This window comes from Acanthaster planci, linkage group LG05, assembly GCF_054643075.1.
Source record: "Acanthaster planci isolate LZ-2023a linkage group LG05, COTS_SCS, whole genome shotgun sequence".
Lineage (NCBI taxonomy): Eukaryota > Metazoa > Echinodermata > Asteroidea > Valvatida > Acanthasteridae > Acanthaster > Acanthaster planci.
The window spans coordinates 1,077,393-1,095,593 of NC_141781.1; the positions used below are offsets into that span (position 1 = coordinate 1,077,393).

At 40.0% G+C, this 18,201-nt stretch overlaps 1 protein-coding gene across 5 annotated transcripts; it reads right to left on the bottom strand.

Moving 5' to 3' along the window:
- Window positions 1–395: 395 nt before the first annotated feature.
- On the bottom strand, window positions 396–18,058 carry LOC110985867 (uncharacterized). 5 transcript variants are annotated; one of them, XM_087136598.1, is made up of 10 exons: window positions 17,585–18,058; window positions 9,380–9,557; window positions 8,637–8,732; window positions 6,746–6,934; window positions 5,779–5,918; window positions 5,532–5,573; window positions 4,434–4,529; window positions 3,574–3,661; window positions 2,623–2,872; window positions 396–2,136 (listed from the first exon to the last, which is right to left on the bottom strand). In XM_087136598.1, exons 1-10 carry the CDS (start codon window positions 17,675–17,677, stop codon window positions 1,890–1,892), a joined length of 1,419 nt encoding a protein of 472 aa, XP_086992724.1. In that variant the 5' UTR covers window positions 17,678–18,058; the 3' UTR covers window positions 396–1,889. The 5 variants fall into 5 exon arrangements, with proteins under 5 accessions (XP_086992724.1, XP_022102986.2, XP_022102987.2 ...); XM_022247294.2 differs by lacking the exon at window positions 17,585–18,058 and adding an exon at window positions 13,691–14,313; XM_022247295.2 differs by lacking the exons at window positions 5,532–5,573; window positions 17,585–18,058 and adding an exon at window positions 13,691–14,311.
- Between the last annotated feature and the right edge of the window lie 143 nt (window positions 18,059–18,201).

Consider the following 18,201-nt stretch of genomic DNA (forward strand, 5'->3'; position numbering starts at 1 on the left):
CCACTGCGCTTTGTTTCGTTTTTATAACTTGTGCATTTGTTAATTTTGTTTTATGTCAGCATGTCTGAGCACGTGTAAATGTGTTTTCGAAAAAAAAATATTGTGAAGACCTACATGATCTAAAAGTTGCTGCCAAGCCTCAGTAGTTCAAAGGATTGTGTCAGATATCTCTCAAAATAAAACGAAGACCAAAACCTAACACAAAAATTACGAAAATTGGTTGAAAATTGGTGTGCAAGTACCGCATCGATTGTTGACATATCACATAGAGCGTGTTAAAGATTAGCGCTGCATGGCCATCTCTACTGTGGAACTGAGCTGTAGTCCGTTAGTAAGATTAATGTCAGTTGATACAGCTGGAGAATAAATGCCAGAGGAAAAGATCAAGTCAATACTTCGATTCCAGAGAGAATTTTATTAAGATAACGAGACACGATTCTTCACTTCAATCGATTTTTTCTTGTGCATACAGAGAACAATTTGGAATTAAGCAAATACCTTAACAAACTAACTTTGATAAATAGAGTCAAGTTTCTTTGCAAATCTTGCAGTAGACACGCAATACCGTTATTTACTGGAACAGACATACAGGTCTAGAATTTAAGATTTTTAATTTTTCAAAGGTTTGCACATTTGTGGATTGAAAGACCGAAAGATTAAACGAGTTTAGATTACTCCATTAGTTAATATCAACTGAGTGAAAATTAACATACATGATGTGTACCCGAAGAGTTCGTGATAATTTACTGTATATCAAAACCTGCACAAACAAATTCGCACAATAAAAAAGGAGGTAGAACAACCGGTGACATTTTTGCTGAATACAACAAAATGAAATGGATTGTATTTACAGGACATACGGTAATATGACTTCTTGTTTTTCAGAACTTGATTAAAATATCGGCAACGTAAAGATTGTACTACGTTAAAAAAAATTACTGAAGATTAAATTCTTAAACTGGTGATGTTTCCTATGATGTTTCCGCCGCTGCCTACAGCTGAATAAAGTCCATCTTCATATTGTGCATGTTTATATTTTGATAAATAAATTGACATTAGTGGACGAGGACATAAAATTATATTGAAAACTCTTTTAATATCCTGCTTTGACCTGACATATACAAATAGACTTCCACTGAAATAGTCTACTAGCTTTACATCATTAAGACTTGCCTACAGGATGAAAACCATGCACAAAAACGACAGTTGTGTAAACCGTAACTATTACATCGGATGTTCCTTATTTGACATCATGGAGAAATTCATATCCGCTAACCTACGAGCCTTGACTGTGCGAGTGGGACATCGTAAAGGGTAAAGAAGTCTTTTCGCAGGTATCTTTTATTTTGCTAATCAGGGCGAGCCGTTGACGCGTCATGACGGCACTTGACAGGTGATAAAACACGACGAGATTTTGATCTTGGGAAAAAAAATGTTTCTAAGGTCATCGCGCGCGATGAAATGAAAGTGGCTCCTACAATGTACAGTACTATACGAACACAACGGAATGTTATCACAAGTTGGTTACATTGCTATTTGAAGATTCCAACGAGGAGGAAAACGCACTGCTGAAAAGGAATTATTGGAGTTGAACACACATTTTGTTTACGGTTTAGCACACCAAAGAGTGAAAACAAATTGATAAAATTGCTAAACTGTTGATTGTCAAAACCAAGAAATGTTTGCAGTCCTGGAGAAACTTTCAATTTGATTCTAAAAGTGAGCCTTACCTCGACAATATATTATTTTAGCTTTGATTTACTACTGTAACAATAAAATTGTTGGGTTCAGCATTGATATTGTCGCTGTTTATTCACTTCTTTTAACCAGTGTTACCTGCTATCTTAATCTCTTGCTTATTATGTAAATGTAATGCAAATAGACGCAAATCAGGCTGAGCCATACCGCAGTTGATTGGCTGATGGGTTCTCTTTGAGAGCTCGGCGTCGCGTTAGCGTCTCAGACACCCAATCAGGAGCGATGACGAAGCTGCGGCGGTAGGAAGGGACGGAGAACCGGAAGAAACTGTTCTCATGAGTGTAGTCACCGAGGGATTTGGGGCGTGGCTGACGGCGGACTGTCGGGCGGAGCTCTATCTTCTGGGCGTAGTTTCTCTCTATCGGTGTTTCAGATCTCCTTCAGTGAACAAAGAGTAGAGTAGTCCGGCTTAATGCAAATTGTGTAGGTTTTGCATTAGGCTAGAAGTAAAACCCTGTTTTTATGTTGATTTTTTTTTCTTCAATTTATCATACAAGACTTTAGTACGACACATCATTGCCAATACATGTATCATCAGTCAGTTAACAGCAACTTCATCATTCCTGTTGTCATGGGCGACTCCCTTTAAAAACTTGAACATTTCTATTTCATCTTGTGTTGGTTTCTTGGGTTTTCTGTCATTTTAGATTTAAGGGGTATATTTTAACAAAGAACAGTTTTAGCAATTAACTAGATTTTTTTATTATTTGATAGACAATTTCCTTGCAAGAATAATTTCATTTTGTTTTGGAGATTGCCTAGGAATTACAATCATGCTTAAATTCTCGCTACACGATTAAAATACTTCTGATGGCATGCTATCCAAGTGTTATCCTATTTTAAATCCTCCAAGAAATTTCTTACTCGTTTATTTTCTGCTCCACTTGTCGCATCCATTCTCTGGTTGTGGCATCCATCTTGCCTTCCCGTTCGGGAACGGGCTTCCTTGGAGCTGGTGAAGGTGGCACATATATGTGAGTTGCCTGTGGTATCCTGTTCGCTTTAATACTCTTCTGCTTCTGACTTGGGCGGTTTGTGGTTCTCAAATCGTCCGGGAGGGGTGGCTGCTCGCTTCCGTTAAGCGTCTTGAGCAGGTTGAAAGCTACTTCTTTCTCTGTTGATAAAACAATGTTGGGATGTACAATGAGATTGGGTGATTTTGTTTCCAAATTCAACTCATACCCGCAACGTTCTCTTCCTTCCCTGATTATCCATTTTTTTTTCATGCGTAAGATCTACTTTTACACAGTGGCATTTAAACCAGACACAAAATTTAATAAACTCTACCCATACAAGCCTGTTCCTGCAGGGAGCAAAACAAATACAATTATTTATCTTGCTCAGGACTACATCCACGCAAGATACCTTTGATTCGTTTGAACCAGCAATCCTGCGTCAGCTATAGAGGAGAAACTGCAGTCATTTTTGGTCAGGAACCGTGTATTTTCTCCTTATTCGGTTAAACTTGACTTCTGGACCACCACAGAGCATGGATAGCAAACATGATAAGGGAAACCTGAAAACCTGATATTTCAACTTAGGGGACCTAGTTCGGACCCAACTTGGTCCACTGTGACATCGTCCGTGTAAGCTTTCCTCGGTGTTAACTTACTTGGTTGTCTCCCATCAGTTAAACGGTCACATGACCTCCAACATCTTATTCCTGTCTCCCCTACACGGTCATTGATTTGTTTTAAGATTTTTACTGCCGATGTATTTAAATTTTAATTAGCAATGAAGTAATTAAATAGAAAAGAATTCCCAACGAAGTAAGTTTGAGACATTTTCATCCTGTTGCCAAGACTGTGTTCTTACCATAATCGGTTGCTCCTTCAATCCAATGTTTCATACGTGGATGGACTAGCATCTTACGAGCAAGAACGGGTCCTGCCGTCTTTGGTCGCTAGAATAGATGGGAACAAACATAAATGGTAACGGCTCAAAAAAACTTGCCAGCAACCCATCTAACGAGCTCTAATGGTCAGCTCCATCCAGGTAGCACATATTGTCACCAGTAGGTGCAGGCCTATGACTCTGATTTTACCCAATTTTACAAAGAACAGGTTGCCCCAGATCGGGTTGCGTTCGTTTATAGTTGAATGTTTATAAGAAAATCAAATTTGACAGTAAAACCATGAGCGTTATTCCTGAATTGGTCAAATCCATTTAGGAGTAGAATTTATGGAGAACAAAATACCAAATAGTTTGCATTGACAGAACATTTGTCTGTCTTGCTGCACATAGCAGTTTTAGAATAATGATAAGAAAACGCCACTGAACTTGAAGGTGGATTACTGGGTGAATGCGCCAGCAAAGTGACAGGTTTCATTGTTGAACAAGAAATGCAATTGGCAACATATATCCTCAATGGCGCCTTTGAGACCTTTTGGCTAACGTCGACGTCGTCTCCAACTTCGGTTTTGTTTCTGAATTCGGAACCATTTTGTTAAAGCCCCCGATACTCAGACTAATGAAAAGACGTTCATATTTGGCTTCGGATCTTTGGCTTCGCCCTATCAGTCTATAATGAGTCAGAATCACCAAAGCTAAGGACAGAGCCGGACGGAGGCGCAGCTTGAAACAAGGCCATCACGTGAATATACGATGATCCTGCATGTTCACTTCAAATTGCACGCATGTTATACACGCCAAGTCACACCGTTAGCAAACAATACCTGTAGCTTCACCAGTACTGGTCTCTTGGCTTCATTCTCTCCAGCAACATCTTCCCAATCCTCCTCATTCTCCTCTTGCTCGGCGGCATCATCCGCCTGTTAATCATTCATCGATAGAAAAACCACGGGAAAACACATGCTGACATAGTTAATAACAAAGAGCAAGCACACAGCGTTATACACACACACTACAAGCGAATGTGTGACTCGACTTGATGTGCCGTTGGTGGAAAAAAACAGCATGTTGCCTACAATGACGGAGTCATAAAAGTGGCACCTCTGTGAGGACTCGGCACCCAACCCCACCCCACCCCACGTCAAGACACTGGGTTAATTACAATATTCTCGCCCGAAAACGGTGAATGAAAAGAGACTGCTGCTTTTTGTCTTTGGTGCCTCATTTGCAACATCATAACATCTCATTTGGGTGACTTTGAATAAATCACGCGCTTACTCCACTCAGAACTACGGTGTTGAAATAATTATGTGCTGTGCATGTATGACCCCCTAAGGGTAAATGATTTCCACAGGGGAATGACGTGGCTTCGGTGTTCAGAACGCACAATCTACCATGCGCACAATATCGGTTTCAAAACTGTGACTTGTGTGCCTAAGTGTCCAGTGTTTAATGAACTCAATAGCCTCAACCTTAAACAAGTCTTTTTACCTTCTCACGGTCAAAGATGGGGACAGACAATCAACCATCGAAAGAACATTTTGTAAAGACTAGATGCATAATACTGCCCAAATATTCAGCAGTACACGTATACCGGGCAAAGCGCTTGTTCGTTGTCATCATTTATATTAAAGCAATAATGAAGCACCTGGAAATTTACCGAGGCGTGAATTTTAAATTCATAAATTTGATTTTCATGAAGAATAGACTCCTCTACGTCTCTTTTGAGGATTCATTAAAAGTTGCAGTGCGTGGGATAGAAGATGAGTCATGAGAATGCAGGCACATCAGCGTACAGCTCAATGTATTTATCCCATTTGCTCCACCGTGTATAATGTGTGAACTTTGCCATGGAGATGCACGTAAGGATGGAAACTGAATGTGCAGAGTACACTAAGCAGAGATACTTTGCTCTAACTTGCCTGGTAGAGACCATGGTCCGTGTATTCAACTGATATCTCAAACTGGTTTCATGCAAAAGTGCAAACGAACAAACAAAAATTGGTAACACATGAAATTCACAGCAATCAAATCAATTAAAACAAAGAATGAATCAATACAATAAATTCAAAATGATCACCTGGCGATGATATCGACACTTTATTAATTGCAATCATCACTTCAATCGAAACTTTAAGGTAAAAGACATCCATGAAAATATGACAATACCTTGTCAAGAAGAGGTGCTGATTTACTCCGAAGATGTTTCTCTTGAGCGAATCCAGCCGTGCGGGGTCTGCGAGCTGAGTCCGGGGGAGGTGTCGGTGGAGTGTGCACTCTCTTCACTCCGGTTAGTCCCGGAACGTTACCTACAAAAACGATGATCATGTCGAGCTGAACAAACTTGTATGTAAAAACAAATTTCTGAAATCATCACTCTCAATGTTCTCTTTCCGCTTGAAGTTTGTTCAGTGGGTTAAGACAGAACCGGAATCAACCGATCTCAAATCGTTTCAAATTTCAAGACCTGAATAATTTATTAAGGGGATAAGCACATATTTATTTTTAAGTCAGGGAGTCAACAGAAGTCAACATATGATATATATGAAACGAGTTTGTTCTAGACTATAACTTTCATTTTTTCGAACATTCCCGTCCATTTTATGGTGTATTCCTTGTACAAGTTGTCCAGAGGAATCTCCATATATGGACTTGGCACGCGCGTGGCGCGTTCTACGTGCCGCGTTGCAAGCAGATCCTTTATCAATAGGGATGGAGTATCCAAGTGCCAGAGCGGTTTATTACGCAGTGGGCATTATCAAATCTCAATGGGCTTTATCAAATGTTGATATACGGTCACGTTGTGCATAATTGAATAAGGAAACTGCCTGAGGTATTAACAACCGTGTGGAAGATAAGTGATTTTGAAATCCGATTCATGGGAATCCCATCATCACAAATGGGGAAAAATTGATAACAGTATTTCTCGAACTACACAGATGGACAGTACTCAGGCTACAGGCAAATAAGGTTTATACATGCAGCAAACCTGTTTAGACATCAGTTTACAATCGCTACTTAACAGTTACCAAATCTTGATAACTCATAAATCACATCTGCTAGGATTCTGTTGTAACCGCTGAAAACCCACTAAATTTGGTGAAGCTTATATACTTTTTGCACTCCTTTTACCCACCTGTATGTGAAACCCACTGCTCTACCGGAGCGTCTGGTTTTCGAACTACCCTATAGCGAATCGCCTTGGATGGGTTGTGAGTCTTGGCTGGAATCCTGATAACAATCTCCTGTTCCTCATCTTGCTCCTCTTGCACATCTTCTGGGAGATCTCCATACGACTTGGACGCCTTCTTGTAGCTATTCCCGCCTGCCAAGACCCAACATACTCTACATTATAGTTTCAGCAAGATTGTGGTTTGTGCACAATAACAGTTTAAAAATGTCTTTCCTTTTTTTCTCAAGCAAACTCATTACTCCCTAAATTCTTAAGAGTGTATGACAATTCTCTCCATTCGAGAGAAAATGTACTCCCTCGAATTAAAACTAACCGCCAAACAAATTTGGTTGAAAATTCTTCGCTCCAAAAGTTCGAGATATCACTTGAGTTTCCACTGGAAGGTTTTTTCCAAACCTAAATCTAGATTTAGAGTAATTTTTCACTATGAGACGTCTAGTACTACATTGTATTTCCACTTTGTCGGATTTAGTAGGGCAAAATACACATGGAAAACATATTCCCAGATACAAAAACATCCTTGAGTTTTATATGGATCAAACCATAAGGCAGACGAGAAATTTCATTTCATGCAAGGTATGAATTGGCTGTATATCGCACATTTTGAAGCAAGCTATATGCCACACATTATTTTAGAAACTTAAAGGTTGGAAAAATCAAGCGATCTTGAAATTTTCTTCTGTTGTACTTCATATCTTTAAGAGCTTTAGCTGAAATATCATACGAGATATTGAAGCCATCTGTCGAACGCTCCTGACAAATGTAATTTTTCGTCTTTTTTCTTTGTTTTTGGCAGGGCGTGTTTTATTTTTAAGCTTGTTTTTCAAATATTTTCTCAATTTGTGAAAAATGGAATGAATTAAATTTGAAAATGTATCATTTCCATTTAAACTTTCTACCCACTACCTCAAGGACTTAAGAAACGCCTCTCAACAGAGTGGTCCAGTTACAGCATTAAGATAAAAAGCTTAAAGTTGAACCATGCAGTCTTCAAATAACGTATTTTGCTCATGGATGTTTCAATTAAAGATAAGCTGATTTCATATCGCTTTACTATTATAATCTAGTTTCTAAAAATCAAAACAGAATCTTTGTCAAAGGCCTTTGAGAATGATTCTGCTAAGACAGAAACGTTAGGCCCTCTTCTTTGTGTACATTTCGGGCCAATGTAATTAGCAGACACTGGACAACTTTTTGTGTGTTACATTCTAATATCTGGAAAGTTAGATTTGTTTATAAGCACACAGCATTCGAAAGCAGTAAAATTCGATGAAAAGAGAAAACGAAAAGTTGAACGAAAGGTTGCTAGGCTATGAGTTCAGAAATCAGATATTAAAGGATGTAACATGAGCAATAAAGTCTTGAAACAAGAAACATGCAAATGACAAAAACACAATAGGTTAAATTTGATCGTAGAACGTAAGAAATACCAGTAAGACTTTGATTATGGCTAAACTTCTAGCCCAATTAAAGCTTTAGTTCAATTGCAGAATACCCCGCCACCCCGCATGATCAACCTCATAGCCAGGTAAAGGTCAACTGTCACAATCTTCTCGAGGGACTTTCACCTTGTACCCACGTAACCAGTCATTCCTGGGGCTGTTTTTTAGAGTGGTGGGGTATTCTGCAATTACTTCAAAGCTTTTCAACATCAAGTTGACAAATGAAATTAATCATTGTTAACCAGGAAATATATGGTTACTGCAAGCTTCACCTATTAAAAGTGTTTAAAAAGAATAAAATCATAAACTTGGAAACAAGAATTAAGGGTTACAAAGGCAGAACCAACATGCAATTAGCCGGAAGTCATGACCTCTCTCTAAGGTCTACTTACGTTCCCTTTTCATCTGCTTCCGGTCCTGTTTTCTGACCTTTTCCAGCATCTTAACCGTCGGTTTGACAAAGCCTTTTAAAAGGTCAACCTTTGGTGCTAAAATTGGGGAAAAGTTTCATTCAAGTCAAAGGTCAACTTTAGTTTTCCCACGGCGAACACTTAAAAAGGATCACGGAAGGAAGGATGTCTGTCGGGGGTGCTATGACCGGACTGCGACTCTAACTTCAAGTTGCAAACAAACACAGTGAAATAAATTCCTGAAAAAGCTTCTCAAAATGGAATGGGAAGTTTACACGCCATATATAAATGACAGTGGTTCATACTTATCACTAACAAGCCAGCTCGTTATCCCTCTTACACATATAAGAATAAAGATTTAGCAACCCAGGATGTAGCCACAGGAGATGCACACAGTGCATTCAAGGGTGTTCAAGCAGAAATGTTCCAAATGCAGTGTCTGCGCCGAAAAAGAAAGTAGGCTACAAATGCCATTCGTAGAACTGTAGAAGTGACATCAACAGTTTTAGCGTATTGTACCGAATGTACAACAAGAACCTTTGTCATTTTTGTTGACCTCTTCTGTGCACGATTCAAAGTCTTGGAATTCAAACTGATGGCTCATACACACTTGCGACACTAAGTGACATTCCGATTATCCAAGTATTCAATTGAACCAAATTGGTGGAAGGATTAATCAATTTTGCTTTATTTGTTAATTAATGCGATAATGTGATTGCTTATACCTCTGTTGTACGTGCTGAACGCCGGGGCCTTTGATCGCTTGGGTTGTTCCATTTCTTTGAGGGGATCTCTTCCGGTACGGATCATCTTGTCCATGTACTGATGTACAGCTTCAGTTACTCTCGATCTTAACATCTGCTCCTTGTCTTGTTGGACAAGATTCTTAGGCATCAAGAAGTCCTAGGTAATACAAACAAAATAGTGAAATGAAAAATAAACTGATAAGAAAGGTCGCTGATCATTTTAGGAATGTTGTCCACACATGGCCATTGTCCCTTCCCAGTTGAATTTTTTTTTCAGACTGGCGAGTAAACTCAATGCTCAAGATCAGGGGTTGATCTAAGTTTGGTTCAGGAGGGAAAGTTTGTACCGAGCATGCGAGATATGGGACGCAGGGGTGCCCCCCCCACACACACCCAAGTGTGTATTTGCCTTGTTCAGGGTCCCCCTATTGTTCCTCTTTTGTTTGTACTTTAACTTTTGTAGAAGACCACCCATATGTTTTGTACACAGTTGTCAATCGGGGACCCTCTGTCAGTCAGAGACCATATTGTCCTCTATTGTTCAGGGTCCCCAATTGAATGCAGAAACAAACTCACATGTCCAATCCCTATACACACTCTAGCCTATTGTTACCTAATACATTCCCCTAAATTTCTGAAAGGAATTCCTGATACATTGTATTCCGATCAAACAATGGGCAGCATAAAAGGGGGTTCTCTCCGTCCCATTTCTTGCTTCAAATGTGAGAGTTAGCTGGCTAAGATGGTTTCATCCGGTGTTTTTGCTATTTTCCTTTCTTTTCTCATTGTTGGCGGACCATGGGAGTGTTCAATTCTCCGAAGTCCCGTCGGTGAAGGTATTTGGTAGTGTACAGCTCCAGTGACGTATTACATTAAATGATTTCACTAGACTCCAGCTATCGGTGTTGTAATGGAGTTCATCACAAACGTCCTTCAAAGATCAAACATAGCCCATCAGAAATTCATTAAAAGCGACAGTTTTACGTCAGCACAAACGTTATCAAAATGAACTGTAGTATTATAAAGACCTAACTGGGCCAACAGTCAGAAGCCAAAATTTGAACTGTACACATGTAGTTGATGAAAGACCCGTCAATGATCACTTTTAATACACATCTCGAATGAATGTTAATTTTTTGGTTGAAATTATGTTTTTGTTTTCACTGTAATAATTTGAGACACAGAAAGAGTGAATCTGTGCAAAATATAATTGAGCTTATAGGAAATTTCAGCCGGGTACATGTGATAAGTATATACAATATTCTCTGGAGACTATACGACAACTATGTTGCCTAGCAACCAACAGGATCAACATCCAACACATAGGCCTGCAACTTGACGGCAGAAGGTTCTACTGTAATCCACCTGGCTGATTTTTATGAGAAGTGATAGACAACATCGATTTTGAAGAGAGAGTACATCCATCGAACAAATATCTTTGCCCCAGGGTATTTTTCCTCTGTTTCTGTCTTTTCGCGCCAGTGACAAGAGCAGACGAGATTATCGGAAATCGGTGGAGTTCGCAGGTCGACATGTCTTGCAAAGTGATGGTGATCCTGTCTACTCAACTTGCCGCGGGGAAAATGGACGCAATGGACAGAAAGCGTCTCGACTACGGAAGCTGCAACATCCAGAAAGTCATCAGCGTCAAGAGATGAAAACAGGATAGCTATAAATGCTGTTAGAAGGATTGAGATAGAAGGCTCGATGCTGTGTGATTGTTAAGGGCTCAAAACGTGACAAGTAAAACGTGGAAAGTTGCACAAGTTTCACTATGCCTGCAGGAACAGCAGTGCCGCGGGCTCTGCTGCCATCTCGACATTTGAGGAGAGCTGAAACATACGAATTAAAGCATTTCTGTCCTAATTATACTCTCAAGTTCTCTTTGAAAGCTAGTGCTCCTGGGAAAAATGTTTTGCAGCGGGCAAAAATTTCTACTTGGGTGAAACTCAAGTTAGATTCTAGTACGAAATCGTCCGGTAGAGTGCTCCGTACTTTGCTCAAGAAAAATAAACAGTCTGCAGTGTTACAGCTTTTGTTTTAAAAGTTTCTTCAGCAACGCTTGTACCGAAATCAGACCCGATATTCTTCAAGAAAAGGGGATACCAATCTACCAGGCCCCTTTCAATCCAGACATGGAATCACCTTCCCCACTATAAAAAGGCTCTAACAGATATTCGCTAGACCAATTCAAATGAGTAACGCCAAACCTACGTGCTAAGGCTTTCCATTAAGCGGTGTGAGCCAGACTTACACCTTGGTGTTGTATCACTTTGAAGCCGCTGGTTCTCCCTCGAGCTTTTCGTCTTAATGCAATTGGTTTCCCAGATGAAATCATTCCATTAACACCCAACTGCATTACTCAGAGGAAGAGTAGGGCCTAGTATTATCACCACAGGAACATTATCAGATTCAAAGGAGAATTGTTCACCATAGCAACAAGGTTATTAAAGAAAATGTGAGCATTTCATATCTGTGCGTGTAAAGAATTTTTCTTTCTCACTATTGGGGATTTTAAAACCATATAGTAAGAAAGTAATTTATTTTGTCATTAAGGTCTATGCGATATGAACACAGTTCAAAAATTCAAGTTCTGCATTTTATCATTCATAATAATTCAATAAGTATTTACAATGAGACAAACATTTCTTTAACAAAAAAAATTTTGTCAGGTTTTGCACAATGAAAAATTTGTTTCCTCGATACGTGTACTTTCATGAAGTAAACGAGACTGTGTACATAGAAAGTGGTAGCTACTGTTCTTCGATTTGCTTAACCTCTGGCGTTTGTTTTCCTCCAGCATGTGAGTTGTTTCCTTGTTTGTGGTTTCTTTTCACTAAACTCCAAACACCAATTGACTTATCCTGTGACTTACAAGTTCTGCAAATATTTTCGTAAAAGGTCTTGGTTTGTATCTCCGTTGGCAAGGTAGCCACAAAGTCAACACTGTTTCGTTTTGTCAATAGTCCGTGATGCCATGCAGTCTAGTATTGTGAGCTTTTCAAACTTTTCACATCTCAAGTGTATAACAAAGCATTCTGCGGAAAATTCATTGCAGTTTTGTGGATTTAAACCGTTAACACCTCTTATTAAGAATGTCCGGTTTTCCGTCTTGGGTCCATAAATCCTTATTAACTTGAAAGTTTCTTTACTGCGTTTGTTTTGCGGGAGGGGACAGGTCTTGTAACATAAAAAACTCCCAGTAAGTTTATTGCAATCTCGACCAAAAGACTTGACAGACATACAGTTCAGTAAAATCTAAACGCGTTTGCGTTTTGTTGTCTCTTGGTATAGTGCAATATTTGTTGTTACCTAGTTGTAAAGAAGAAGTAATCGCAACTGAAACTGGTCATAAACAGAAAAGCCTCTGCTCCAAAATGAAGGTATAATGTACATGGCACTGGAAACAATCATCCTTGAAATCACGTGATGGTTTGAAGCAGATCCATAATGAAATGGAGGTATGTTAAATTTCTTTTGGCAACTTTAATTTGTGCTGGGGTCGTATTATCTTGATTACATTTGTGTACATGAAATGTGCATGGCAGAAGGCTTTGGTCGATATACATGTGCTGCATGCACTCAATGTACGAAATGTCACCAACAAAACTTAACTGACCCCATTTTTCTTGGAAGTCATATTTACTCTCTGACAAGCCCAGTTTTTCCAACCATTTCCTATCAATCACCCATAGGCCAACTGAACTTGTGGAACAGAATAATAGCGACGAATTCGTGTCAAATCCCAACAACGAACGAGTGGCTGATATGTAATCAATTTATAACCGACGCATTGATCAAATACACAGACTGGCTGCATGAAAATATTGGCTAAAGTCCAGTGTACTCGAGTGATTGTTACTGGGCAATTAAATCATAATGCAGTATGTTAATGAATGATATACGAGTGGTTCTCGTCAGTATTAGAAGTTATGATAAGTTTATGTCCAAACCTACTCAAAACTTTGAATTGTACCCCCCCCCCTTCATTGTACAACACGCTTTGCTCATTGAGTACAAACTATTTTTTATGTCGTGGAATTTTTAAAAGAAAAATGGATTCTTTTCTGTTAAATTCAGATTTTCAACAATGATAAATTGCTACAGAAGATATAAAATAGTGGAGGAAATTACTCTCTTTCCTATGACTTGGTCAATTCCACCAGAACAAGGTACTCCAGCGATTAGGTTACAAGTTCAAAAGGAAAGTAAATAACCCGCTCAGACAATTTGTTTTCATGATCAGCATCATTATTTATAGGATAACTCTTGGTTAGTTAAGTTTCCTACCGGGTGGGGATGAGGGTTATTCCTCCTGAATGCAGAAGTTGGTCTGGGCCCAGCCTGTTGATAGACTCTGTTCTTACGCTTGCTGTACTCATCTCTGTAGTGGGTGTCCCCTGCAAACTTTTTGTCTGGTGTTAGGAACGGCATGACGAGTGTGGCCGCGCTTACCGACCCTGCTGAAGGGAGACTCGAAACTAGAAACTCTCTGTAGTGATTGCAGATCTGTACAATGGAAAATTCCCCAGACGCCTTGGGTGTAAACAACGACTTTCCGCTTCACACGCTTGTCCAACGTTGAATGTTTTTTCTTCACAGTTCACAGCACATGTACATGTATGTCATCCATCTCCCTCAGTCAAAACTTGTAAGACTGTGACACCACGCAGAATGATCTTTAAGTTTTCGTCGAAATTCTCATTTTTATCGTCAGAGCAGAATACTTGAGCTTTCAGCAGTCACATTCCACAGCATTTGTAGACTGTCTTCCTCTCACACTTCCTTCCTACAAGGAAGTTTCCGAAACGCCCACCGGCTCAGCCGCGTGTAGTTACCACCGGCTCACGCCCGTGCAATAACTTCCCCTGTCCCCGTAACACGGAAGCGTCCCCTACCGCACCGTCGTCAAGCATGGCGGAGTGTCAACGGAGCCCATGACAACAGGGGCTTTAAAGGTGTATATTGATCGTCGATACGCTCCACTTACTCCAAAGACCTCCAAATCTTTGTGCCTCGCAGTTTCCTTGCGATCGAGTATCTTATTGAAGTAACTCGAGATTCAATAAGCCTTTGCTTATAACTGAAAACACGTCTTGTTTTCCTTTGTAGGTTTTTGTTTGAGGTTTTCAGAGACTTTAATGCATAGGAGAGAGTTCATCTCCTGCAGGGGCATAACAAGGGATTTGTATAGGATCCAGGCTCGTGGAGATTAAGATTTGTCTTTAAAAACATCCACTAAATTCCCTTCGGTTGTGGGCGTGTATAAATAGATGGAGAAAAAATAGCTTGTTAAGGTATTAGTTTCTAGTACCCAAGGGCCCAATCTGCTGTTCACGATCACACAAAAGAAATCACACAGTTATGGAAATGTTGTGAGTTTCTCACTGTCAAGAAGAGTCGGTCCCATCCACAGAATCTGACACTCAACAAACTTACTGTGGAATCACGAATAGGATGGTAGCACTTTTGTTAAGGGCGTGCTAGCTGAGAGGGACAGCTATGAAAGACATCCCCATTTCATAACTTTGCTGTTTGAGATACACATCAAAGTTTGTCCAGACTTCGCGAAAATACAAGCTAGTAGGCCTGTTCGACCCTTCCCACTTTTTTTCCCAAACTCCGCAGTTTGAGGGGCCGTAAAATTTCTAATAGCAGAAATTTGAAGGCATCCAAAATGCGATTTTAGTCCGCGTAGGATAAGTGGGCCTACCGGCCTGCATGCAACCTCGTAAGATGCTTTCTATGATGAATGTGTTCCACGGTGTCAAGATACAGAGAGCAAACTTTAACTTCATTAAATCTTCTCGTTTTAGTTTGATGTCAAGCCTCCGTAAAATTATCTGTGCATTCCCAATTTATAATATTTTCTTAACGTTCCGAGAGCTTCTTTTTTTGCAAAATTTGATGGTTTCATGGAAGTGTAAACTACATGTACAGTACACAGAAACTGTTAGTACCAGACGTGCGAATTCTGGGCCTCGTAAAGTTTAGAGACGCTTCTTTCTGTATCTTTTATGCGGTGAGGGTTGAAAGGAATACCCTATTGTTGATGACGGCAATTTATGATAAAGGGAATATAAAATTACAACTTCTATCGGTTGCAAAGCAACCTATTGAATCCTACTAAATGTCTGCTACAAACACCCTTGTTTCAAACCGTACAACTGCTGCTTTTTTCACGATGTCCCCACTATGACACCGTCTCCATAGAGACGCGTCTATCAACCCTTTAAAGTGCAACTGCCTATTTTATCTTATGGTGTGAGCAAACACACAACACGCCTTTCCGACTGCATACCGCATTTTTGTATACCAATAAAAACCTGTTTATACAGCCATTTCGCACCATACCCTTATTTATTGGTCGGATTTTTACACAGCTTATCATACACAAACAATGACTTCCAATCGTGTATCTCCTTTGATCGTGTGAATATTGTTGCTAGGGTAGTATCAGAAGATCAACAGTGCGTTTCTAAGGCCCAGAACGGAAATAAGTCACAATCAGAAAGTGCCGTGTTGAACGGATGTCAGAAGTCCATTAAATGATGAACTGGTTATGAATCCTATTTGCCTTTTGAGGCTTAATGGGATATAAATTGGCGAGCTGTAAGAATGACTACATTGGGACAAGTATTTTATTAACGAGGCCAGTAAAACATGAAAACAAACGAATCACTGGAACTCATTATCCATGTTCAAATTAATATTAGGTTGAACAACATAACTATTGCTGAAAAGCAGTCATCTATAGTGATGAAAAAGCAACATGACGTTTATAAGCCTCTTCAAATAAATGATTAGGATTTTTATAACAGTTGGCTACGTCCGACTTCACAAAAAGTGGAAGAAATGATGTTGCATGTACGTTGATCCCAAGAGGTGGTCTTCATTGTCATGGACGATTGTAATGAATTTTGGTAGGAGCAATCGCACTTTCTCTCATCCAAACGCTACACATGTTCTGCTCACTGACACCATTAACGAGAGGGTTTTGCAGAGACTCGCCAAGCAGTATAGCTCCGTGTCCGACCAGGAGGAAATGCGGCCTCCAGCTCCACCAGCCTCGCCTTTCATTGATGGATCTGTATATTGTTAAAGCCATCCAGGTTGCAGGCTCATCATTCACAATCGCCACGCATTCAGGCTTTGGTAAGTGAAGTGAGATTTGACAGAACAAAAGCTTCTGCGTTGAGGCCTTTTTGATATTTTTTGAAGAAATACGTATCATAAAGGGAACTATTGCAGGTGATGCTTATAGGGGAATCTCAAGGAGCATACAGACTTTGAGTTTTATCATTGGTGAGATTTTCTCATTGCTCCCTACATAAAAGTGAGGCCAAGTTAAACATTAAAAGGTAGTACGTTTTACAAGAACCTCTTCGTTATTTAAGCAGCTGCCTTGCTTTATTGGTACCGATTTCAATACCACACTGACTTTCCAACTTTACTTTAAATAGCATTTGCTTCATTGACACAGATAGCTTGAATGGATTAATCAAGCACGTTTCTAGCGGGTATTTCGTTTGCCTGTTTGTCATACGAAGTCGTGAAGTTTACACAACTTCTGAATAAAAGAACGAGGTTTACGGCGTTGTGAAAGGAGCCGACCAACTTGACTGAAATATTCATGTTGTCACTAGGTGCTTGACAATGATGAGCAGCGCGATGAATACACCAGCCCTGGGGAGGCCTGCACCTTGAATAGCTCCAGACAATGGAGTGTTGCTCTTTAGAGGAAGGCACCACAAATATTGAAGCAGATTTACCTAGTGAGTGTTTGCGGAAAGAGGACATAGGAGCCGTCCTGCTGTGTTTCTGATTTTTAAGAAAAACTCACGCCGACCCTACGAGATTGTTCAACGAGCTCAGTTCGTGGGTGGAAATATAGATGTTGTTTGAGGTACGAAATGGGAAAGGTTTACGTGTCATCATAAGTCACAAGTTGCGTGAAATTCGAGGCAAGAATTCCAAAAAGCATAAAATATTTCTTAACAGAAAGTACGCCATGTTAGTTTTACAAGAATTCTTGGGCAAGGTTTTACCTCTCTTCAACTAAAGATATCTTGGATAAAGATCCAAAACAAATCAGAGATAATGTACTTCAAAAATAAATACAAAATAGGTAAGTGCATGGAACCCTGTTGGCTTTAATTGATGACTGAATGCATTCCTACTTACTACTTTAGGGTGAGGATTGTTGCTCCTGTGTCCGCAAACTGGGCCAGGAAGCAAGTTCATCATGTTGAGGTCTGGAGGACCAATGTAAGTCATGACGATTGATCCGGCTTCTTGCCCTCACGTTCCCAAGATGTCTAAACTTCAATAGGATGAACCTTGTCCTTCAGGTTTGGGATAACTGCCGCGTGACATCCACTCTCCGCGCTTCAGTGATTATTGGAGTCAATCAAATTCAGTTTAACCATTGAGCTTTTTTATAGCTCCATGGTTTACCAAACGATGAAGACACGTGAGGGGCAGCTCTGACCATGGAGCTATGCTCTGACACAGTGTAACGACTCAAGATGTCCGGTGGGCGTCTTAATACATCTGAGCGGTGTAATTTCGGAGTAAACTAAGGAAATTTTCCTTTCAGGTGACAGTAAAGAACTTGCCGAGTTGGTGCTATATGGCCTGACCATTATGCAGTCCCAACAACCCTGTCCTATGTCCACTATAAGTTATGCACATGTAGGCTGGACTTGTTGCTGGTTGCTAGCGTTGTCGCTAGACACTTCAGAGTACACTCATCTGTGATTGAAATCACACGACGGCCCTTTCATTCACAGCTGATCTCG